Source organism: Athene cunicularia, assembly GCF_003259725.1.
Source record: "Athene cunicularia isolate RWA chromosome 2 unlocalized genomic scaffold, athCun1 chr2_part1, whole genome shotgun sequence".
In the NCBI taxonomy this organism is placed as follows: Eukaryota; Metazoa; Chordata; class Aves; order Strigiformes; family Strigidae; genus Athene; species Athene cunicularia.
In genome coordinates this window covers 136,717,596-136,744,135 of record NW_020799095.1, presented here as the reverse complement: position 1 = coordinate 136,744,135, position 26,540 = coordinate 136,717,596, and the positions used below count along the sequence as shown (strand labels likewise).

Below are 26,540 nucleotides of genomic sequence, written 5' to 3'. Positions count from 1 at the left end.
AAGAGAAAAAAGTTTTTTCTGCACTGATTCAGTTAACCTCAACTAGATAGAGAAAAGCATTTCCTGTGAAAGCTGCTTCAACACAAACCATGACAACTTTATGCACTTTTTAAAATAAAGTGTCTTTAAATTTCCCTGCACTGAATACCTATGTGTCATCACAATAAACACTGAGTTGATTGATTTAGCATTTTTTGCTAAATCTGGCAAGCATCACAATCTGATGTTCTAAAACTTTAATCCTATTTTTTGAATTTAAACAATTATCATTATGAAAAGCATTTTCATATTGTTATAAACATTGCAAGATTTTCTGTATTTTTTGGTCTGAACGACAACACATCATTTTGTGTGTCTTATTGCTTCCATTGTAGTGATACAAATTCAGCACCTGTTTCATGACCTTTCTCGGAAAACTTTTGTTGTTAATTTTAAAACACAGAATAATACACATGATAAAATTCCAGACAATAGGGGAAAGAAAGCTGTTGTCTGCTATTAATATCATAGGAGAAAACAACAAATAACAAATCTGCAAATTACCTGTCTGACAAGTGGAGTGAAATCATATGGCAATACCTCATTATAATGTTGTTAAATTATGGTGGTTCAAATGCTCTAGATATTTTGCTGGGATAAGAATGGTGAATTTAATTGTTTAATTCCTAGCTAATACCTAAAAAAATTTTTTTTTTCTTTACTGTATGCAATAACAGTAGTTTGCTGCATCCCTCTGATTTAGCTTAACAAAATAAATTGGTCTCATTGCTAATGAAATAAGAAATAAAAAGACTGTTTCCAGCACTGTACCAAGGCATATTTTTTTTATCTTTACTTGATTTATTTTTATTTGTTGCTAAGTAAAATCTGAAAGTTGCACAATTTCCTCAGCTTCACTTAACATGAAGGGCTGTTGTTTTTTAGACAGTGAGTGCCTTGGCTTGTTAGTTTTTATATATATTGCTAGATAACTGTTATAGCTTAAGCGTGCTACAACCAGTTTAGGCCAAGAGAAAGCCAAATAATGCTGAGATGCTCATTGTCAGGTCAGTACAAATCTTGTGGGTATTTACGAGTAATGACAAAACTGCTGTTTACTGGGCTACATTAAAACCTAGTTTGTTTGCTTAAATAGCACATGAGATAAGAAAATTGTAATTGTGACTCTTGATTTTTTCCCTTCAGAAAAATGGGCTACAAAATGATCAGTTTAAATTCAACAACAGGCTAAAATATCAGTGAAATCTGAAATAGGGCTAAAGTTAACCAGTGTTCAAGTCTTATGAATTATACTTGATGATTTTTTTTATCTACAGTGATAGAAACACCGTGGAAAACTTCAGGGCTAGAATGACAGCCTTTCTGACAGATCTCAGCCATATTCACACCACACATTGTTCACCACTGCATTAATAAGCAGAAAAGATTCCTTTAAAAAGATGATCAAGCTGTTTTCCAAAACTATTAAGGTAGTTGAATTGTTAAATTTAGATGGATCAGAAAACTAGGTCCTGGCTCATTTAATTTTTTTTTCATAGTAAGAATTTTTTTAAAAGAAATTTTACATGATTATATGTTATTTTTTGTTTGTCACCATCATAATCTAAATTTTACATTCAAGTGTATTCTTACTACCTGCAAAAACAAATTATTTAGAATGTATTTAGAATATAGGTTTCAAAAGTTTGCTAGCGTTTACATTCTTTCTATCACATTTTGAAATAATTTTGAAATCAATAATGATTTATGCCGAAGAGTTGGGAGATAGTTGGGTTTTGGGTTTGGGTTAAGATTGGGGGGTTTTAATTATTAATTTTTCTAGGATTTTTGTAGATGTCATAAGTATTAGGGAATTTATAATCTGAATTTTGTTGTAATTTCAGAGCCTACTGAAAATTCATGATATGTGCTTCCAACTACTGTAGTCCTTTTTACTCTCTGAGAAACTGTTAAAATAATCCAAAGTATCTGTGAAATTCCTCACACGATATTTTCTGCAAATCTGAAGTTTACTGAGAAAATAACTTGCAACTGTAACTGAATTGATATTAAATGTAGTTCTCATTTAATCACTCTATTTTTAAAAAATATTCTTACATTACATTCTTCTCTTCCTCCTCCATTATGTCATGATATAGCTATTTTCCTCCTTTTTATTTCTGAAGTTTTGTGCTTTATAGGCCAAGACAAAAATAAGTAAAACAAATTCACAAAAACAGTGTTTACATTTAATTTACCACAGCTGTGTTATTTTGTTAACCATGTCAAAACTGTCAGTGGAACATTTCCTAAGCTTGCTGTCAAGACTAAATCCAGTTGCCATCCGTATTTATTCACATCAACAGTATAAATCTCAAACAGGCTGGGTGCTATAGCATGAATTCAAGTACTCATTTCATTAAATCTTTTTTTGGTCAGGCTTTTGTTAGAAAAAACTACCTACAGTTCTTTTTACAAGCAAATGTCTCAACTTAGGAAAAGCCAAGTTTGAGTATGAAGATATACTGTTGGTGTTAGTCAGTGAAATTATTAGAAAATATACTCATATTAACATCACTCTTAAATATATATTTAACCATAATCCTGTTTTTCATCCATGCAGATTAAAAATAATAGTACTGTACTTATCAATAGGGGATACTTCTATGTGAATCTAATTCTATGTGAAACTAGAAAGTATAAAAACATTTCAGTTCTGTTCAGAACAGATTCAGTTTGTTTTTAATGTTAGCTACACTGTTCTTCTGTATTCTTGATGAATGGTTTGATCCAGTTTAAAAAAATCGGAGTGACATACATACTGAAGCTTAAAAAAAAAAAATCTTAGAAATGTGGAGGAAGGGGAGATTGTCTCAGTATAGTAAGAACATAGAAGGGAATCTAGCTGTTTCTAAGACAGAAAGTTAGCAGGTTCGGCAGTGAGGGAATAGAAACAATTACTTTATGAGAGAATTTGGAGTCAGGACATATGTGCATGTGCTTTGGGTTAAGTGCTGGAGAAAAATAGTATACTAAAAGACATGTGGAGAAAAAAATAAAAGTAATGCGTTGCAGAAGGATAAATTACTTGTCCTCCCATCCTGCAATTTTACCATAACTCTACTTTCATTATGAAAGGAGAACAGATCCATTTTCTTAATTAATGTAGATTCTCTCTCACTAAATATTGTCTTGACATTTCTGTCACTACAGGAGTGATGTTTTACACTCTGAAAATAATGTTCTAGCCATAGCACATGTTTGAGAGATTGTGCCTATTGTAGTAACTGCAAAAGTAGTAATTACTTCTGTTTCAGGCATCAGCAAGTTTAGATTCTAGCAATAAGCAGAATTTCAGGTATTGACTCTAGTTTTCATGAAAAATTTAGATAGATTTAAAGGCCAAATCTGAGTTTTAGTTATGTCTGACTTTCTATAAGTTCCTAAAATTGGTCTAAGTAATGTCTCCCATACACATTGATTTCAAACATTTTCTTATTTGTATTTGATGAATATGCAAACCCAAGCTAGAACTTTGTCATGTGCATATGACACAGATAATTTACTAGGAATTTTCCAGTGATTGCACTGTGAGCCACTGATATGTTTCAGTCCTTTTTCTTGAATTTTTGGCACAGACTTGTCACTTGCCTCCACAGTTGAGTTCACTTGGTTACTCTTGTGAGTGATCTTTATAGTAAATTGTTCTGCTCTGTACCTTTTTCTGAAATTTGACTGGGAAATGGAGCTGCTGGTAGTTCATTTGTTTGTTTTCTATTAACTGACCCCTTTAAAAATTCATGGTACCATTCTGTGGTGGGTTAACCTTGGCCGGCTGCCAGGTTCCTACCAGGCTGCTCTGTCACTCCCCCTCCTCAACAGGACAGGGGGAGAAAACTTGATGAAAAATTTCATGGGTCAAAGTAAGGACGGGAAAATCACTCACTAGTTACTGCCACTTGCATAACAGACTCGACTTAGGGAAATAAATTTAATTTCTTGCCAGTCAAATGTAGGGTAATGAGAAATAAGAACAAATCTAAAATAACACCTTCCCTTCACTCCTCCCTCCTTTCCATGCTCAACTTTGCTCCCAACTTCTCTACCTTCTCCCCCCAAGAAGCACAGGGAGGACAGGGAATCGGGGTTGTGGTCAGTCTATAACTCAGTCTTTGCCACTCCTTCCTTCTCAAGTTGTTCTCCTGCGCCAGCATTGGATCTCTCCCACAGGCTGCAGTTATTCATGAACTCCTCCAGCATCAGCCCTTCTAATGGGGTGCAGTCCTTCAAGAGCAGACTGCTCCAGTGTGGGGTCCCACAGGCTCACAGGTCCTGTCAGGAGCCTACTCCATTGTGGACTCTTCATAGGGTCACAGTTTCCTTCAGGGCACATCCATCTGCTGCAGCACGGGTGGAGATCTGCTCCAGCATGGACCTCCATGGGCTGCAGGGGAACAACCTGCCTCACCGTGGTGGTCTCTGCAGGCTTCGGGTGAATCTCTGCTCTGATGCCTGGAGCGCTTCCTCTTCCTCCTTCCTTGCTGACCTTGGTGTCTGCAGAGTTCTTTCACATATACTGACTCAATCCCTAAACTGCTCTTGCACAGCATTTTTTACTCTTTCTTAAATGTGTTATCACAGAGGCACTACCAACATTGCTGATTTGCTCATCTTTGGCCTGTGGCAGGTCTGTCTTGCAGCCAGCTGGAACTGGCTCTGTCTGACATGGGGCAGCTCCTGATCAGTTCCCACAGAAGCCACCCCTGCAGTCCCTCCCTGCTACCAAAACTTGCCACGTAAACGCAATACACATTCACAATGCAAACTGAAGGGGATGCTTGTGGGAACATCCACTGAGACTGAAGTCACTGATATCACTGCTGTGTTTCTGTTCCCTTCAGTATGTGTAGCTGCTCATCAGGTTAGGCTGACTTCAGCTAGTGATCAGACTGATTACCCTCAGTGGGATGAAAAAGGGCAGACTGTTGCATGCAATGATGTTTTTGGCTAACGATTGAATGGAAGAACAGAAGCAAGTTTAGTGGAAGTCTTCAGGCCATTACTATGATTGCAGTCATCTTGTTATTTAAGAACAATGATTTATTTGTTCAACTCTGACAGTGAGCTTAGTTCTATGAGGGAAAAATTACCATGGTTTTTTTCATTGTTACTTTATAAATGGGTTGGGGTTTTTTCCTGATTAACCTGTTAATATTTGTTTATAATGGGCTTGGCAAGTCATAATTTTTAGGCTATCTGGAGCATCATTGTCTGTGGAAGTAAAAAAAATAAATAAATCTTTAGAAGTTCACAAAACATTTCAGAGTTTCTCTAACATCTCCTTGGAAAGTAGTAAAATGGACTGATGGGTTTTACTAAAAAAATAGCTTTTGAACAATAGAAAATGGAATTCATGGAACTTTATGTACTTAATTTAAATACAATGCTTTAAGATAACTTTTGTTTTCTTTTGACACCCATCGTTGATTTGGGGATAAGAACCCTGTGGGAGGGCAGCGACTAGTCACTGAGCTCAGGCTGATCAGATAGTAATTAACTGTGAGTGAACAGAGGCAGCTTGTAGGGCAGGGCTGAGTCTCTTCTACTGGACAAGGTACATTTGATCCCTGCAAACAATTGATCAGTGCCAGAGAGAATGGAGGGAGGGAACAGCTCTTCAGGTAAGTGAGAGCACAGCATGTGGGAAACAGCATCAGGGACTGGTTCCCTCCTGGCCAGAGAAAAGACCATGGTCACAACATGGCCCAGAGGCTAAGTGATGAGGAATGTGGGAACTCAGACAGAGGTCCTGCACGAACAGGCAGCTCTCAAGGTCTCTGCTTGCTGAGAGTACCTGAGCCTGGCACCTGAATTGGAGGGAGTCAGAGACACTGTTTGTGTGCGCTGTGATCAAGTAAATGACCTGCTCGGGCAGGTGGTTGAACGGAGGGAGGAGGGAGAAAGGTTGAGAAGGATCAAAGAGTGTGAAAATGAGATTGACTAGTGGAGCCACACTCTGAGACAAATGCAGCAAGTAGAAGCTCTACAAGAAACACATGACTTCTTCCCCTCCTTTCACCAGGCAGAAGGAGGGCATGTGGGGGACAGGGGGGAATGGAGTTAGGTCCTTCCTCGGAAAGGCAAGCCAAACCCTCCTCTGTCCTCCTCACCTTCCCAGTTGTCATTGTACAACAGGTATGAGGTGTTGGAACTAGACGGACAACCAAATGAAGATGGAAATGGGGACCTATCTGGTGAGTCATCCACAGCTTGTCCCTCAGCCGCAAGAGTTAGAACTTCAAGTAAGAAGAAAAGGAGGGTAATTATAGTGGGTTCTGAGGGGTACGGAGGGGCCAATATGTCAACCAGACCCATACCGCCCTCTGACTACTACCCCTTATTTGTTAACCAGGCAGGTAACAATGAGGTGGTAGAGAGAAGTCTCAGGTCACTCAAAAAGGACTTCAGAGCACTTGGGTGGCTAATTGAAGGCTCAGGAGCTCAGGTCATGTTTTTGTCAATCCCTCAAGTGGAAGGGAAAATCACTGATAGAGGGTGGAAAACACATCTGATTAACATGTGACTCAGAGACTGGTGCCACTGTCAGAATTTTGGGTTCTTTGACCATGGTGAGGCTTATAAGGCACCTGGTCTGCTGGTGACAGATGAGACAGGTGGGATGCAGCTGTCCCAGAGAGAGAAAAGGATTTTGGGGCAGGAGTTAGCAGGGCTTATTGATAGGGCTTTAAACTAGATATGAAGGGGGATGGAGAGGTAACTGGTCATGTTAGGAAGAAGCTTAAGGGAAGCATGCCAAAGCTTGAGGGATGGTGGACTGGTGAGGGCTCTCCCTCTGCCACTTGATTTGAGAGAAGGGAAAGATTTTTAGGAACTGTGGAAGCACCTGAGAAGGGTCTCGTAGGGAATGGGACCCACACTCACACAAAGGTGTTGGATTCATTAGCTAAAGTGCACACAGTATGAGCAACAAATGGGGAGCTTGAAGCCATAATGCAGCAGGAGAACTATGACTTAGTAGCTATAACAGAATCATGGTGGGATGCCTCACACGACTGGAGTGCTGCAGTTGATGGCTACAAGCTCTTCAGGAGGGATAGACAGGAAGGGGAGGTGGTGGAGTGGCCCTGTATGTTAGAGAATGCTATGAGAGCTCAGAAATCAAGTACAGTGATAACGGAGTTGAGAGTGTCTGGGTTAGGTTAAGGGCCAATAAAGCAGATCTTGCTGTGGGAGTGTGCTATAGGCCCCCCAGCCAAAGCAGTGGGGTGGATGAAGCTTTCTGTAAACAGTTGGGAGAAATTTAACAGTCACTTTCTTTTGTTCTTGTGGGGGACTTGAACCTTCTGCGTATCTACTGGGATCACAGCAGAGAAGGAACAATCCAGGAGGTTCCTGGCATGTGTGGAGGATAACTTCCTCACACAGCTGGTGAGTGAGCCGACCAAGGAAGGGGCCCTCCTGGACCTGCTGCTTGTGAACAGGGAAGAGCTTGTGGGGGAGGTAAAGGTTAGAGGGCATCTAGGGTGCAGTGATCATGAGGTGACTGAGTTTTCCATCCTTGGAGAAACAAAGAGAGGGGTTAGTAAAACTGCCACCTTAGACTTCCATAGTGCAAACTCTGACCTGTTCAAAAGACTGATTAACAAAATCCCTTGGGAGGCTGCCTTGAAGGATATGGGAGTCCAGGAAGGCTGGACATACTTCAGGAGAGAAGTCTTAAAGGCACAGGAGCAGGCTGCTCCCGTGTGCTGAAAAACAAGCAGGCGGGGAAGGAGCCCAGCCTGGCTAAACAGGGACCTTTGGCTGGATCTCAAGAACAAAAGGAGAATCTATGACTTTGGAAGAGGGGCCAGGTCTCTCATGAAGACTATAAAGATGTAGTGAAGTTATGCAGGGAGAACATTAGTAGAGCCAAAGCACAGCTAGAGCTCAACTTGGCTATAGTAGTTAATAATGATAAAAAAATGTTTCTATAAATTCATTAGCAGCAAAAGGACGATTAGGGAAAATCTCCCTCCTTTACTGGATGCAGAGGGAAACATGGTAACTAAGGAAAAGGCTGAGGTGCTCAGCACCTACTTTACCTCAGTCTTTAGCAGAGGAACTGGCTGTTCCCTGGACACCCAGCCTCAGGAGCTGGGAGATGGGGAGGGGAAGCAGACTGAGGTCAGCACAGTTGAAGAGGAGGTGGTCAGAGACCTGCTGCACCACTTGGATGCACACAAGTCTGTGGGACCGGATGGGTTACACCCAAGGGTGCTGAGGGAGTTGGCAGATGTGCTCGCCAAGCCACTGCCCATGATTTACCTGAAATCATGGCTAACTGGGGAGGTCCCATTGGACTGGAGGGTGGCAAATGTGAGACCCATCTACAAGAAAGGCAGAAAGGAGGATCCAGGAAACTATAGACCTCTCAGTCTGCCCTTGGTGCCAGGGAAGGTCATGGAGCAGGTCATCTCAAGTGCCGTTAAGTCATATAATGGGCAACCAGGGGATCAGGCCCAGTCAGCATGGGTTTATGAAAGGCAGGTCCTGCCTGACAAACCTGATCTCCTTCTACGACAGGGTGACGTGCTTATTTGATGAGGGAAAGGCTGTGGATGTTGTCTACCTTGACTTTAGTAAGGCCTTTGACACCATTTCCCACAGCATTCTCCTGGTGAAAGTGAATGTTCGCAACCTGCATGGGCACACGCTTTGCGGGGGAAAAAAACTGTCTGGATGGCCGGGCTCAAAGAGTTGTGGTGAACAGAGTTAAATCCGTTTGGCAGCTGGTCACGAGTGGTGTCCCTCAGTGCTCGGTCTTGGGGCCACTCCTGTTTAACAACTTTATTGATGATCTAGACGAGGGGATCGAGTGCACCCTCAGTCAGTTTGCAGATGACACCCAGTTGGGTGGGAGTGTTGATCTGCTCGAGGGTGGGGAGGCTCTGCAGAGAGACCTGGACAGGCTGGAGCCATGGGCTGAGCCCAACTGGAGGAGTTTCACTGAGGGCAAATGCCGGGGGCTGCCCTTGGGCCACAACAACCCCCAGCAGCACTACAGGCTTGGGGAGGAGTGGCTGGAGAGCTGCCAGTCAGAGAGGGACCTGGGGGGGTTGATTGACAGCCGGCTGCACAGGAGCCAGCAGTGTGCCCAGGTGGCCAAGAAGGCCAATGGCATCCTGGCTTGTGTCAGCACTAGCGTGGCCAGCAGGGACAGGGAAGGGATCTGACCCCTGTACTCGGCACTGGTGAGGCCGCCCCTCGATTCCTGTGTTCAGTTTTGGGCCCCTCACTGCAAAAAGGACATTGAATGACTCGAGCGTGTCCAGAGAAGGGCAACGGAGCTGGTGCAGGGTCTGGAGCACAGGTCGTACGGGGAGCGGCTGAGGGAACTGGGGGTGTTTAGTCTGGAGAAGAGGAGGCTGAGGGGAGACCTCATCGCCCTCTACAGCTGCCTGAAAGGAGGTTGCAGAGAGCTGGGGATGAGTCTCTTTAACCAAGATATTATGAAGCATTTCTTTCCAGAATGGGTTGTTCGGCATTGGAACGGGCTGCCCAGGGAGGTGGTGGAGTCCCCATCCCTGGAGGTGTTTAAGAGTCGGGTTGACATAGCGCTGAGGGATCTGGTGTAGTTGGGAACTGTCAGTTTTAGGTCAGTGGTTGGACTGGATGATCTTCAAGGTCTTTTCCAGCTTAGACGATTCTGTAATATTCTTATTTTTGAGCCTTATTGTGATATGCTTTTGCTACTAATTCTGCTTTACGAGCTTTTAGTCTCAGATCTTTTTATTTATTATTTACTCGAGTTATGTTATTAATGAAATACACTTCACCTCCTTCATAACATCAGAAGATTAATGAAATTACTGTAAAACCTTTCAACCTTAAGATCTATGTTATCAAAGAGACATAGCATTAAGTGCTCAAATAGCACTAAAAATAAATGTGAATATTAATTCCAAATATAACAAATCTTGGAAAAAATCATCCTATTAAAAGAAAGTAAAGATTCCTCTACTAGAAGAAATAAAAAGACTAGAATATTTGTAGCTTTTATTGCTCTTCAAGCTTATGCTTTTTTGGGGAGTGACATTCATCCATAACTTTTTCAAAATAACATTGGAGGATGCTCTTCTAAGACATGAAACTTATTCAAAGACTAGATTAGACAGGAGGAATCGGAGTTGGGAGTCTGGAATATTAACATTTGTCTCATCAGCTGAATGGTAAGTTACTGTGCTTTGCTAGTGATGTTACTGAGAAAAAGAATTCCAAATGTTCTCATATATTGCCTCATAGCCTTGGTATATCTGGTGAATATACGGGTCAAAACCAGACCTATGGTGTGAGTTTAAATGCCTTAGAGGTTAGGTGGTTTTTATCTATGATTTTATGGATCACAACTTCACAGTTGGGAAATCCATTTATATTGAGTTTTGGAACTAGTCTTAAACTTTATCAGTCATTTACATGCTTTTCTGAGGAAGGCCATGGATCTCAGTGTACCTGTTAGAGTGGGTTCAGGGGAAGACCACAAAAATTATCAAAGGGCTGGAACACCTCTCCTATTAATGAAGGCTGAGAGAGTTGGGGTTGTTCTGCCTGGAGAAGAGAAAGCTTCAGGAAGGCCTTACTGTGACTTTTCATCGTATAAAGGGTGATTTTAAGAAAGATGGAAAAAGAGCTTTTACTAGCACCTGTAGTGAGAGGGCAAAGGTTAACAGTTTTAAAAACTGAAAGAGGGTAGATTTAGATTGGACATAGGGAAGAGATTTTTTACAATGAAGATGTTGAGGACAGTTTGCCCAGACAAGTTGTGGATGCCTCATCACTGGAGGTGTTCAAGGTCAGGTAGGTCAAGGCTTTGAAAACCTGATCTCTTGAAAGGTGTCCCTCCTTGTGGCAGGGAGGGTTGGACGACACAATCTTTAAATGTCCCTTCTGACCCAAACCACTCTATGACTCTATGGTAGTATGATTCTATGATTTGTACTTATATTTATAAAGTATATACTTTGTATATACTTTTTAAAGATTTTATGCTTAACTCCATATTCATGAATGTCTTTTAAAAAACCCAAGACATCAAATCTACTTTATTAGCTTTGGTAAGCTTCAATTGATTAGCATTTTTATCTACAACATTTTGCTGAATATTATTGTTTAGAGATATTTCAAAACCATTTTCTCCTTTTTGTTTACAGTTGGCCTTGTTGCCATTCTGACTTTCGGCAGCATAAGAAAACAAATGTGATCTTAAGTTAGCTATGTGCAACTTCATAATATGGATATAAATTTATTTTTAACCACATAGGCATATGTTTCTATAGCGCATATATTGTAATCAATTTCATCTTCTCTCACCTTTCTCTAAAATCTACCGTTCCTTTCATTCTTCCCTCATGCTATTATATCAAATACTTTCCAGGCAAGGAATTGTGTTCAGCTAGTGTAATAGGAAAGCATGATATTCTCAATACAGTCATCCCAGTATTTTTCACAACTGCAGTAAAGAAGACATGGAGGGACAATTTTATGGAAGAAAGCAACTTTATTTAGATCAGTGCCATCTAACTTTAGTCAACAGAATGTTAACTGCTGTAGTTGGTAGACTTTCTATTTTAAAGTCTCTTTACAGTTAATGAAGAGATATTAGGTTCTGTAGAGGTACAAATCCTAATGTACTGATTAATTACTTATTCTAAGAGGAATGTCCAAACTAGACAAGATCAAATTCTCTCCAAATAGCTTATCTGTAGAAAAGCGCTAGCTGTGAAGATAGTAACTGATCATTTTTTTTAACAGATTTCCAATTTTTATTTGATTCAATTTTCACCAAATTACAGAATGATTAAGGTTGGAAGGGAACTCCTGGCCTGCTTAAGCAGGGGCATCTAGAGACAGCTGCCCAGGACCATGTCCAGATGGGTTTTTAATATCTCCAAGGAGGAAGACTCTACAACAACTCTGGGCAATCTGTGCCAGTGCTTGGTTACCCTCACAGAAAAAAAAAAAAACCAAACAAAAAAACCCAAAAAACAAAAAAAAAAAAAAAAACAAAACAAAAAAAAAAAACCCGGTTTCCTGATGTTCAGGAGGACCCTCCTGTGTCTCAGTTTGTGCCCATTGCCTCTGTTCCTGTCCCATCAGTGAAAACAAGTTGTCTCTCTCCTCTTTGCACCCTCCCTTCAGGTATTTCTATACATTGATAAGACCTTCTGTGAGCATTCTCTTCTTAAGGCTGAATACCCTCAGCTCTTTCAGCCTTTCCTCATAGGAGAAGCGCTTGAGTCCCTTAATCATTTCTGCAGCCCTTTGCTGGACTCTCTCCAGTATGTCCAACTCTCTTGTACTGAACACCGTATCCAGATGTGTCTCACCACGGTTGAGTAGAAGGCAAGTATCACCTCCCTGGAAACTGATGGCAATACTTTTTCTAGTGCAGCTGAGGATGCTATTCATCTTCTTTGCAGCAAGGGCACATTGCTGGCTCATGCTCAACCTGGTGTCTACCAGGACCCCCAGGTACACGTCTGCAAAGCTTCTTTCCAGCTGGGCGGCCCCCAGCATATACTGGTGTATGGAGCTGTTCCTCCACAGGGGCTGGATTTTGCACTTCCTCTTGTTGAACTTCAATGAGGTTCCTGTTGGTCCATTTCTCCAGTCTGTTGAGGTTCCTCTGGATGGCAGCATGACCCTCTGGCATATTAGCCACTGCTCCCCATTTGGTGTTGTGGCAAACTTGGTGAAGGTACTCTTTGCCCCATCACCCAGATCAACAATGAAGATGTTAAACAGGTTTTGTCCCAGTATTTTCCCCTAGGACACACCACCACCAGTTACTGGATTGTGCTGCTGATCACCACCCTTTGGACCCAGAATTTCATCCAGTTTTCAGTCAATCTCACTGTCTGTTCACTCAGCCCATATATCAACAGCTTGTCTATAAATACCTTACAGAAGACAATGTCAAAGGCTGTTATGGAGGCTCTCAAATAAACAACCAGCCACCAAAAATTAAAAATTTGTCAACACAATCAACTAGCCCTCCATAACTATTCAATTACAGGTTTGAACATCTGTGAGAGGAGAACAGAACAACTTCTTAGGGTTTAACAACAACCCAAAATGCAGAACAAAGCACCACTTTCTAGGTTTTAACAACAACCCAAAATACTCTCACTCACCTAACAAGTGTGAGGGCTCTCAACCTCGAGGACCTTCTCAGGGCTGCATCCTGACCCAAGTTACCTCAAGGAGTTTCCTTGGGCAGTGTCCTAACCCAAAGGGAGAGTCCTCAACTTCAGCATGCTGCTCCAGGGGAAAAACTCAAAATATCTCCCCAGGGGACTCCACTTATACCCAGGCTGAATCTGATCTGTGGTCAATAGAGGCTCCCCTTGGCCAAAGGCCCCAAGTACCATGAAGCCCTGAGAACAAAGGCAGTCAGGAGTTGCTACGCTTCAGCAGCCAAGAAGACATGTTTTCATTGGGTCAGTGCACCTGCCACAAAGGCCTACATGAAGTCCAGGGAGACAATATCCACTGCTCTCCCCTCATCTACCAGGCTAGTAGTTTCATCATAGAAGTTTATCAAACTTGATCAAGCGTGACTTCCCCTCGGTAAAGCCGTGCTGATTACTCCTGATGATATTCTTGTCCTTAATGTTTCTGGAAATGGTTTCCAAGATTAGCTGCTCCATGGTAGTATTAATGTTAAAAAAAATTATACCTCAGTATAAATAATTAAATAAAACTATGCCTCAGTCTTATAATAAATGATGATTCAATATATTTTCCTACTGAAACTATTCTGCTATAATTGAATGTATAATAACACAATTATTTTGATGGAGGGACCTGTGATTCTATGGAAAATTATGGAGGTAAAGCCTATCAATCAGACAGCAGCGTTTCATTAGCTTATACCATAAGATATAAATACACATTTACTTACTAGGAAGTAGTCAGACAGCCTCAGCACACAAGCAACTAACCATCCTGAGGTCTTACACAGACATGGAGATATAAACAGGATGCATTTCCTTTCCTTACCTAGTTTCACTTCTATCAGCACAGGCGACAACCAGAGAATTCCTTTTGATTCATAAGCAAAGGGTGGACATAAAATTATTAGCAGTTTATAAGTGTGTTTTGTTTGTTGTTTTTTTTTCCCTAGAGTTAACAATAAAAACTGATGTAAGTAGATATCTTGTGGATATGTTTCAGTGAGGTGGATTTTTTGCTGTTGCTAGTATGTTTGAATCATTCGTATCATGTTTTTTTGCTAGACAGTTTTTGTAGAAATAGATTTCTTTGCACATCAGTAATAGATATTTTGGGACTAGAAAGGTAGCCAGAATTTCTAAACCCAACTTTTCCCTTCTTTTTGTCTTTTAGGTACAAATGCCATTCCTACATCATGTTAAAGATAGTTGATAATAGCCAGTCATTTCCTTCAGTGTCTAGATCAAAAATTTTGTCTTCCTTTCTAGTGACAATAAAAATGAATGAAAATAACTTAATTTTAAGTATAAAAGCACAAGTAATTTTTAGAGATATAATGAGACAGCATTAACAGAGTTTAAAATATTTGATATGAGAAGATATGGCAAAATCTAATCTGAAATAATTGCTTTGAGGTAAAAAAAGCCCCAAACCTACAACAAAATAATCTGTTTCACAAAATAAGTTATATAATAAATTGTATTGTTGGGAGCATGATTAACACACTGGCAGAAGTAAAAGCATACGTGTTTGCGTAATTATTTATTTGCACACCTTTATTTCCTTTTTTGGATGCTATATTGATTGTTGAATTAAATTGTACAATTATTATTTATCTCTGTTTCTTTGTGAAGACCTTATTTACAAGATAACTTTTTTTTTTCTTTTTTAAGAATACTTTTTATTGGGGATGCATAAATTGTTAAAACGTTGAGACTGTATTCCTCTGAATAATCATTCTCACAGACTGTTGTTGTGAATGCAATCCAAAACAATACAGGTCATACTTCTATGAAAACAGAAAACTACAACATGATAAATAAATATATAATCTCTCCATGCTGTTATTTTCATATGCAATCTCTCCATTTCAAGACTTTTCAATAGTATTTGTTCTCAGGATAGGGAAGGGCTTTACATTTGTTTTCAATTATTGTGGCCCCAAAGTAAATAATTCTAAATGACCTTCATAAATAACTGATTGCAGGATTAGCCTCTATGGAAAATTAAGTAACATTTAGCATTAGTATCTGACTTAAAAAAACCCAAAAAACAAAACCAACAACAACAACAAAAAAAACACACACAAAAAAAAACACCAAAAAAAACAAAAAAAACCAAAAAAACCAAAAAAAAAACCCAAAAAAACAGAACAAAGCTAAAACCATTTTAAAAGAACTGCATGAAGGAAATTATATGGTGTGTTTACCAATGACTCTGCAAAACAGAGTTAATCTGATATCTGTAGGATTGAGATTACTGACAATCACTGACATGCAATACTCCAGGATAACCCCATCTGGTCTTCAGCTGCCTTCCCAAAAGAGCACAGTCCTCCTGAAGATTCTGTATCTGCCAGATTTGTGTGGATCTTTTGGCTGCTTTACAGCATCTCAGATGGTACTACTTAAATATATTTATGTGAGTGAATTCCGTTTTAGATGTCCACAGTGTAGACATCCATGTATAAATGCCTAGTCTCACTTCATAATCAAGGAAGAGAAATAGGTAGTTCTAAGCTGTGGTTGATTTAGTATGTGTTATCACCTTTTGATGAAACAAATTACACTTTAGACATGTTTTTTCTTTGGTTACAAAGAAGCCTCTGTCAAATATAGATGTTTGCACTGTAGATGTCTGCAGTTAAGTATGATGAATCCTATTTCCAACAAACAGACTCAACAATATGGAAGAAACTTTCCAGTTCAGCTAGTGAGTATTTATCTCCTAGAATTTGTCACTTTTTTTTTTTCCTATATTTCTATAATATTCTGTAATCTCCAGATTTTCTTTCTCCTTTTCTTCCTCCTCTCCCCCTTTTCTCATCTCTGATAATCAAAGATTAAATTAAATTAGAAAGGACAGAAGTACTTAATATTTAGGCTGTTTCATTTCGGATTGTGTTTTGCTCATATAATAAGAGACTAACAAGGAGCCAAAAAACCCTATTGTTATGCTATACAGTGGTTCCTTGGAATTTTAAATAGTTGGATTATATGCAGTGTACAGCAAAATAGTATGTAATAATGTGTTCTTCGCACGATTTGTTTCTTACCATTAATATTATCTAAGATATAGTTCATTTAAACTATAATTTAATTTAATTTGTAAGACTCTTCTGAAGATAAAAGATTCATAACAACTTTAGAAACTACTTCATCGTTATTTTGCTGGTAAAATGTCAAATTTTATGGAGTGAAAACATTACTATACATCTGAAAATATTTTTAGAGGTACATTTGCATTGGAAGCTTTAGAATAACAGATGCACATATGGAAATACATACAACTTTAAATTTTTACACTTCCCCTTCAGAAGAACATATACTTGCTTCTGTTACACATCATTCTGCTTTGTATGTTCTGAAAGTTTTAAAAGTTGAGTGCTTCACCTGGAACACTACTTTCCTTGAAAAATCTTTGGGGAGCCAGTTCTATTATGAACTAGACACACAGTCATATCAAACAATTGTCTGGAAAGATTGCTGTCTGGAACACATCCTCCTAAGCATATTCTCCCTCTGAAGAGTTGTAGGAAGTTCTCAAGTTAGCCATTAACTATTCAATAAAGTCTTCTCTTGTGTTACTTCTGAGCTGGATAACAGACTCAGTTTTACCAAGGAGTGGGTTCCAAAGGATATGTTTCAGGGCACAGAAAGGAGGTAACGTCTGTTGAAACTTGTTAGAAATTAGATCTCTGCTCTCATTTCTACCTTCAAAAAAGTCTTTGCAAAATTACTGAAGACCATCATAATTTTAGAGCTATTTTTCAAATAGGACATTTTTTATTTTCTGTATAGCTTGGATAAAAATTATTAGTATTGTCATCTTTTTTGTTTGTTTGTTTGTTTTATTTGTTGCTGGGTTTATAAATCTAATTTAATTCAGCAGTTATAAGTTGTTTATTGCCTCTGAGTTTATAAACAGCAAAAGCAGACCAGGATGTGGAAAGACTATTGCCTTCCTTTTACCTATTTTCATGTTTATTTTAGTGAATAAGGAGCGCACAGATCAGTATATTTTATTTTAAATATATTTGCTGTTTATATATATATATGTGTTCATATGGAGGAAGAGGAAAGAAAAGATTCCTTTCTTCTGACTAGTGTCTAGGGACATGTTTAATAATATGCTCTAAAACAAAATTTAAAATATGGTTAGTCTGTATCAGAATAATTATAGTAGTCTGCTACCTGTTGAATACATCACGAAGGCTACTATAAGTGTACAAAATTTCAGGGACGATTGCAAAGGTCTTTCTGAAAAAAAACAGAATAGTAATTATTATGTTGCTTAATTTTAAGTAAAGATATTCCTCTCAGTTCTGAAGCTATACAGATGCATATTTGATATCATTGGTTGAATTATAATGTGTGAAATAATAGGGCATGACTATGGTGGTAAACTCTCTTGGCTGAAATACTGCATCTTTGAAATTTCCCTCTTGTACCTGCCTTCTAGAACCCGCTTTAGATAGTATCAACCTCTTATCCAGAATCTTGTGGTTCAGGCAAATAATTGGTGAAATATTTTTGTTCATAATATTGTTCCCTGAAAGGATACCTGACCGTTTGAAAATATTTCGTGGTGCTTCTGCATTTTACTTTTATTTTCAGTTTTAAATGAGATTGTGGTGTGGGGCATAAATACAATAAGTATATAAATACATTTTAAACATGATCACTGTTTGTATCGATCACTAAAAACAATGTATCATATCTTAATTATATTAATGATACTTATATCTTGATCTGTGAAACTGGAAAAAAATAAATTACTTGAATTTATAGATCCAGAAAGAATACCTGCACCTGTGCTTCTGATTACTGTGCATCTAACCAGATCAATAGCACAATTTAGTAATACTAATCTGGTTTAAAAATATGTACAATATAGTACTAAACCAGCAGACTTTTCACTGAAGCTTTATTCTTACAAACAATAACAAATTAAAATATAGAATTACCTTGAGGTTTTACTCTAACATTAAACTGATTCAAGGATGCCACCTACCTTTGGTCTGCCATTCACAGCTTTTTCAGGAAAACAAACAAACAAAAAAGAATAAATGTTAGATGACTGGTAAAAGCAGGGTTTTTTTGTCAGGTTTATTACAAAGTTTTAAGTTATTACTCATTTTACCTAAATTTCAGTAGTTGTTTTGAAAGGTTCCAGCACACTTAACTTTAAATGTTGGTATTGTCAAAACAGTTTTTCAGTATTCTAAAGGGAATAATCAATATAATGAACATTGCCAAATCCAGCTGTCTTTGAATCTGATCAAACTAAATCTGGTATTGTAAAACAAGGACTCTGGAAGTGTATTTTATCACTAAGAGTGCTTATTTTCTTGCCACTGAGGCAGATTTGCAAAGGCTTAAAGTACATTTTGTATTGTACATTGTGTACTTCATATGTCAAAGATAAACAGCAGAGGATGAATTTCCAGAAAATATACACAATTGTTTTTCACATTTACAACATATAAATGCTTGTGCATTATATATGTAGGAAATGAGTTTACTGCCTCTTGCATGTTGGATGTTGACAGTTCTACTGTTGCTGTATGTTATTTTTGCTCCATTTCTGCAAATTTCCTTAAAATTAGATGTCTTCAAGTCTCAGTTGACAAGCAGATTTCCCAAATAAATGTCATTTACTTTGCCAAATCCAAAGTTTGTACTGTAAATCAGTTCAGGTTTGGTATGTTAAACCTAAGTTGAAAGGGATTTATTAGTAGGTTACATACATTTGCTTACTTACCCTTTAATGACCTGGAGTTACGAAATATTCCATTTGTACTATAATGTGCCTGGAGTAGTTATTGGTAGGTGTTTCTAACCCTCTCCTGGCAGAGGTATGCATTGTACACAAAAGTATTTACTGGTTCAAGCAATAATATCTGAATTTTTCCTGTACATAAAATACAATTCTATTTGGTTGTTACTGCTTCTGGTTTTACTTTACTACTGGCATTTTTGTACAAAGTTGCAACATTTTCTAATTTTCAGTTGATCCAGAAACTTTTAAGAAGAAATCATGGTAATAACAACTTCAAAAATAAAATTATCAGATAAGATTCCAAATTTTTCTAGACACTTACTATAATATGATATTTTAAAATTTATTTTTAAATTGTGAAAGTTATTAATGACTTAATTGCTACTTCTTGTCTTAAAAATGTGACTGTATGTACCATTTTCTGAAAATGTACAATTTTCTGACTCACAGAAAATGGTACAAGACAGATGTAGACTAATCTATGCATGTGTGGTTTTATATAAATACACTTTTCAAAAAGTCATACCTATCCCATTATCAGTGTTTTAGGTCAGTTACAAAGAGAGTGGGCCAAAAATATTTTAAGATGTTTCTCTGAATATTAATGCCGCAAAACCCAAATAATAAACTTATTTTGTATATACATCTATTTTGATTAAAAATAATAAAACTTTCTTTATTTCAGAAAATAACTTTGTGGCTAGAACAACACAAACTATTCAGGGTTGGTTTTTTTGGTTTGTTGGTTTGTTTTTTTTTTTGTTTTGTTTTTTTTTTTTTTTTTTTTTTATTAAGAAGATTAAGTAGATATGTGTGGTTTTGTCTGCTTTACTCAAGACAATTAGAGAAAATCAGCTACTTGCCTATACAATTTTCCATGTCTTCTCCAGCGGGGCCCTCTTAACTCTCTGAACTTGACTGTATTCCCTGGTGTATAACACACATACATGTGCATGCACATACACACACACACACATTTGTATATGTTAATATGCCAAACTAGCTGTTCATCAGTGTATTTACATTCCTATTTGCACCTGTAAAGAAAAGCATTTTTCCTCCCTTTGGAACAAATCCACATCTTTAAACACAAACATTCTCAGTTCCTAATTATAACAATAATCAAAGACAATATACTGCAGATACAAGTATTAAAAATTCCTATGCATAAGTATTCTGTCATTGTTATCTATATTAAAATTTTAGGAATTTCCATTATTTTTGTAAAGAGAGAGTTAGCATGATTAATACATGGGTGTAAACAATATTCTTTATTTACTCTTCTAATAAGTTTGAATTTTGCTCTAAAGTGAAAATTTTTTTGTATTCTTAAAATGGAGCTGAATTTTTTATCCTTCAGCATTAAATATGCATACTGCATTTTAAATTAAAGGATATTAAAAAAGCCCATACCTATGATAGTTGCATTTTACTCAGGTTCATGAAATAAGAAAATTATTTTTACCTTCGATCCAGCTTTACCCTACTTGAGACAGATTTTAGATGTGAGGAGTAAATGATGTTCTTCACCTTCACTGCATTACTCAGTGAAGTACAGTTATTCAGTTGTTATTTGAAGATAGTTGTATTGCACAAAGTGCAATTAGTTATGTTGCCCTTTGAGTATATCTTAATCAAAATGTAATGCAGTTATCCAGAACTGTATTAAACATGTAACAACTACATAAATAAGTGAAATGATGGTGCTTTGAGGAGGTCTGCAGAGTGATGATACCTTAAAGTTACTATACTTGATATTTCGTGAACCAAACCTGTTGGGTTAATAGCAATAATTTATTGTAAAATATGTTAAAATTACATGCAATTATTAATTGGAAAATTTATTTACACTGCTGAAAAGCTTATTAACAGACTCATCTCTTAGGTACATTTTTTAAATTTCTAAAATATATTTACACATTTTACGTCCTAGGTTATTCAGATAAATTTTGAAGAATTTGATCTGGAGATTGGCTATGACACACTGACTATTGGTGATGGAGGAGAAGTGGGTGATCCTAAAACTGTGCTTCAGGTGTAAGTCTTCTATATTTACAATTTGTATGCATTACAGAATATCGTTAATGTGTTTTCTGATGAGAGCAAATAGTGATTTGAAACATGTAAATCTCAAAAAAAACCCGCTAATTTTACTGAGCTGCTAAAATTACTGAAGATGATTGCTTAAATACATTGTTATATGTTTACTGTTCTGAAGTCAGAAAAAGATGGACTAGACATTAGAAAAGAAAAGATAAACTAAAATCAGCAATTTTAAAAGAAATTGTACACTCACGTGTAGACACATAAAATTTTAGGGATTATTTTTCTTCCTTTATAAGTGTATTCTCAAAAGTGTATAAGAAAATAATTGAAAATAGATAAATGAATGACTCACATAAACTTTTGCAGTCTTCTAGCAAGCTTAGTATGACAAAAGACATACTATAGCATCTTGACCTTTAAGTGCTTACTGACTGTTGCAGGTAACTCAAGAAATGAATTAGTATAGTGATGAAAATTACTATGGAGAAAATCTGAGTAGGATATTACCTAAACAACATATGATTACAAATCAGACAGCACTGAATATGAAATAAGGTTTTTATCATCCATTAGCATTCTTCTAAAATGCCTGAGCCAGGATATATTGAGAGAATCATAAAATCATAATCAATGGGTACGAGTTACTCCTTGGGAGATTCCAATTGGACATAAGAGGAAAATTTTTCACAATAAGAACAATCAGCTATTGGAATAATCTCCACAGGGAAATGGTGGATTCCCCAACATTGGATTCATCTGGACAGGGTGCTTGTCTAGACTGTGTTTTTGCCAAGAAAGGTTGGACCAGATGTTTCTTGAGATCGTTACAACTTGGTATTCCATGATTTGATGAAACTGGCCCCTTAGTAAGTACCTTATGTTATCATTAGTTCAAATGAGTTACAAATTTAAAACACAGATTAGAATTGAATGTGATGTGATATTTTTTTTTAGTACAAAATGTATTTAATAAAAAACCAAAAGAATAGCAAAGTTAGGATTCCTTAGAATGATATTCCCTGTAGTATATTTAATGGAAATGTATTAATACTACTTTTATATGTTGTAACTTTCCATTATTCACCATAAGAATGATATCAGGAATTTGTTTGGTTTGAGTACCCTAAACCCAATGTTTATACTTTTTCTTTCCTAATTTAATCTCATTAATATTATTAATTGCAAAACTTTGAGTAGAAAATATATTTGTTTCAGAATCTGCAGATTTTCATCATGAATACCCCCTTAGATTTATCCTTCAGAGGAGATACTCTCTGACCATCTATTTTTAATTGGTTTTGTAACCAGTTTATCCCTTCCTATCAATGAGGAGACCAGGGTTTAGCCAGGTATTTCAGGTGCAATTACTTTAGAATAATGCAGAGTTTCTTCAGCGGGTTGCAGATGTACTAATTGTTACTAATAATAGTTTTGAGAAGTGGGGAAGTACTGTAATTTCTGTTTTATAAACAGTACCAGTCCTTCAAAACACATTTCTGATAATGCTGGAATTAAATTTCAGATATATTAAAATTCCTAAACTATATTGAATATCCTCTCATCTGGAAAGTTTACCGGGTCTTGTTAACATTTAACTGAAGAATTGTTTTTTGTTGGTATTTGAATTGCAGTAACACATTGAGGCACAGTAAAATCATATTTAAAATTTTGGGTAATATAATAAAGCACTCTGTCCAGATTTCATTTAATTAAAGATGTTAGTATTTTATAAAAGCACGTCTGACAATGAGACTTATGTGGGGGGAGAAATTATGAAAATACAGGATTATATTTGTCATGAATATAAAGGAATTCTGAATTATTTTCTTTAATAAAAGAATAAATGATAGTTGTCAAGTGTTAGCAAATTATAAGAGAGTCTGTTCTGTAACTAGGTAAATAATTTTAAATAATTACTACCTGAAAAAGCAAAAAAAAATCCATTAATTAATTTATAGGGTTCTGACATTTAGTAATATTATATAATCAGCCACACATATTATTTTTGTTTACCAGTAGAATGGTCTCTGATTATTCTGTGATCAGAAGTATCAGCATCAAATTTATTAGGATCAAAATCTATTAAAAAATTACATGGAAGATGGAATGTAATTGAGTGCTGTAAAATACTTGCAAATATTTTCTCCTGTAAGCCATGCAGACTTTGAGATATGATGCATAGCAAATAAATCAGCTATTGTATGATTTTTTTTTTTTATTTATTTTAAGGTTTAAAACAATTATTTTTCCTCCAGAAAACTGCTGAAGAACATTGGTTTGAATATGTCTGGTTTATGTGTAAATAATGTGAATATATTTATCTTCAATTTGTCAGAGTTAATCAGGAAACCTATCCAAGTGTTTAATCCGCTAGTTTTACTGGGCACTGCTAAATAAGAGGGTTCAGAACTAAAAACTGAATTTAAGTGGCAGTTAGAATTATGCTTCCTAAATTGACAATTGCAGTCTTAATTCCTGCTCTGCTGGTGCTAATCACAGAAGTAGGTGAACTCCAAAGCCCTTTCAGTACTTGCCGTTAAGCTTCCCTGGGCGCCTATAATTCTATGCATTCAGCAACATGACAGACTGCTCCAGCCTAGTGAGCCTAGCACCCAAGTGAACTTAAATTTGAATGGAATACAGTTTTCGTATGTTTAACAATATTACTATTATGAAGACATTCTTAGTGCTTTCCTACAGAACTAAGATCTTTGCAAGGTGAAGCTGTGTTGTTTTATAACCAAGGGATAGAGGGGAAGAAGGAAAAGAAACAGTGGGTCCTCTTTTACACATCAGTCACACTTTTTCAGGATGTTTGGAAGTCTGCTTTCAAGTAACTTGCTCTGACAGTTGCTGCAGGTGACTCTTAATGTAATACACATCTGGGCCCTGATTCCTGTAACATGCATTTGGAAAGTTCAGTGCACTTGGCATGAAATTCATTCTTACTCTTTTATTATGCTTGCTTTGTTGCCTGTATGTGTATCCAATCTCCAGATCGTCTTCAGCAGATGGAGAATGCTGCAGTCTTCTAAATATCCTCTAACCTAGCCTTCAGTGTACTTTCTCAGGGTGAATGTATGTCACTAGTATGGAGGAGGGGTAGTTCTGGAGTCCAGGGGAAAATGTGGAAAACAGCCAGCTGTATGTTGTAACTATTAAGCTGTTTAATAAAAAAAGGAGGCATCATAATCACATCTTTCCATTTCTACTGTTGACAGTGTTCGCTGCTCAGCTTTTGAAAGGGAAAGTGTAAGAATCTACTTCCAGGCGAGGTATATAGGTAACAAAATGAGTGTAGAGGAAGTCACATAAACCCCAGGAGGAAAGAAAAAATAATTCATAACTGCAGAATTTCATTATCTTAAATAGCTTTCTTCACATAATGCTGTTGTTTCTGGATCTTATTGCTCTGTGGACCCAAAGTCTTCTCATACAGGAATTCTTAAGCACTTAAGGAGCAACAAGTGATTTGTGTTCTGCTGATTGATTCTTATTTTAAAAAATGCATTTTCAAATGGTATTTTTTCCCCATTTAATTGAAAAATATTGTTTCTGAAAACTATGCATTTAAAAAAATGTTAACTGACTGCATAAAATATAATATATACAAAATTTGATGGCCATTTATAATAGGAATTATTCTCTCTGACACAACAAAGAGATTAATATTCACAATGACCTTAACGTTCCCAAAATATACCGACAGTCACCAGCAACAATTACAAAACTGTGTTAGCCATCACATGACTGTTGTTTCTGAGGAACATCCTGTTAATCTGTTAATTTGGCAAAAACCAGTCTCACTGAAGACACTTTCCCTTGGTGCCGGAATGAGCAGTTAGTACATTATTTGGGCCAGGCATTTACTTGTTCAATTCTGGCAAGAGTCTTTGTAGTAGCTCCATCTGTGAACACAGATGTGGGAAATAGACATGAATTTCTCGCACAACAGAGTAACTCATATAGAAACAAGCTAAAAAGGACCAGAGTAGAGAACTAAAATTAGTTTCAAAATATATTTAAAATACTCTGAAGTTTCTGCTAGCTTTAAAGAATGGTTAGAATGGCAAAAAAAAAAAAAAACAAAAAAAAAAAACAAAAAAACCCAAACGAACAGTTTTCACTCATACAGTTTTGTGCTTGTGATCCATTTTACAAGAATGGAAAATGTTTTTGTACTTTCCACCATTCTGTTTTAGCTGACAAACTCTTACTAAATTTGAGAAAAGTTGTGCAAAAAAAGTGTAGATAGACTATAACATAAAACTGTAGCTTTCACAACATTTCATTTTTACTATCACACTATTTCATTCAGCAAACAGAATGAACATTTAAGATTTCATTGACTTGCAAATTTTTGCAAACAATATGAAAATTGGGGAAAAAAAAAAAAAGTTTAGTTCTAATTAATCATCATCCTGTAATATTAGGAGGTTTTATATTAGTGACATCTGGTATTTTTGTTAGTGAAGGAATGAAGGTCAGCTGAGTCTGTTAGGCACATTCTTATGTTGTGGTAGAGGTGATGAGGGGAGGTGAGAGAGTGCAGGGAACACATAGACCTTCATAATAGTATTGTTATTTAAGAATAACAACTTCCTCTTAAATGTGTAATGCCTGTATTCCAAAGTGGGTAATTTTATATCAGAGAAATACTTTTTTTCAAGAATAAATGTAGTGCCTCATTATGGGCTTCTAGTGCCATTTGATATGCCTGCATGTATCTGAGTAATGCCCATAGGACTATCCAATAAGGTTCAGGGTTAGGGGCAATGCATGTTTTTCTGGACCAGCAACTGAAAATGAGATTAAATATTTCAGTACAATACAAGCAGTAGTTGCTTGCGTTTATAAACTGCTATAAAATATGCAGTTATTGGAACCCTGGGACCTGTATTGACTAACCAGCCAGTAGATAACTACTTTGGTTTGAGCTGAACATAATGAAATTTAAAAAAAAAATATATATATATATATATATATATATATATATATATATATATATATATATATATACTTAATAGTTATTTAGATTCCTTACAAAAAGAAAAAAATATAGTTACTTAATAGTTACTGGTTTTACAGATTATTTTTCTATTTATAGGTTAACTGGGAGCTTTGTACCGGATTTAATTGTGAGCATGAGCAATCAGATGTGGTTACACCTTCAAACGGATGAAAGTGTGGGCTCAATCGGTTTCAAGGTTAACTACAAAGGTAACAATACATTATTCGAAGTGAATTTAATGGTGTACCAACAGTGAAGCCGATAATATGAAATGGCTTTCTTTCATACTAAAGGATGCATTCTGTCTCCAGTTCTGTCAGTTTTAAAAACAAGAAAATGCAAGCTGAGTTTAAAAAAATAAAAAGTTATCTTTAAGGGTCTTATATCACATGAAAGTGCACAGTTTTAATTTGGTACATTTTTACAGCGGTTGATTTTTGGCATATAGTTTTACATTTATTTTCTGTTATTCCATGTTGCAAAATATTAT

General features: G+C 36.7%; 1 protein-coding gene across 1 annotated transcript in view; it reads left to right on the top strand.

Annotated features, from left to right (window-relative positions):
* Nucleotides 1-26,540, top strand: part of CSMD3 (CUB and Sushi multiple domains 3) — a 622,514-nt gene that overhangs the window by 245,947 nt on the left and 350,027 nt on the right. Inside the window, exons 12-13 of the mRNA XM_026841511.1 lie at nucleotides 20,927-21,030; nucleotides 26,147-26,259. Of these exons, the coding sequence (XP_026697312.1) occupies nucleotides 20,927-21,030; nucleotides 26,147-26,259 (217 nt within the window). The remainder of the gene's footprint in view (nucleotides 1-20,926; nucleotides 21,031-26,146; nucleotides 26,260-26,540) is intronic.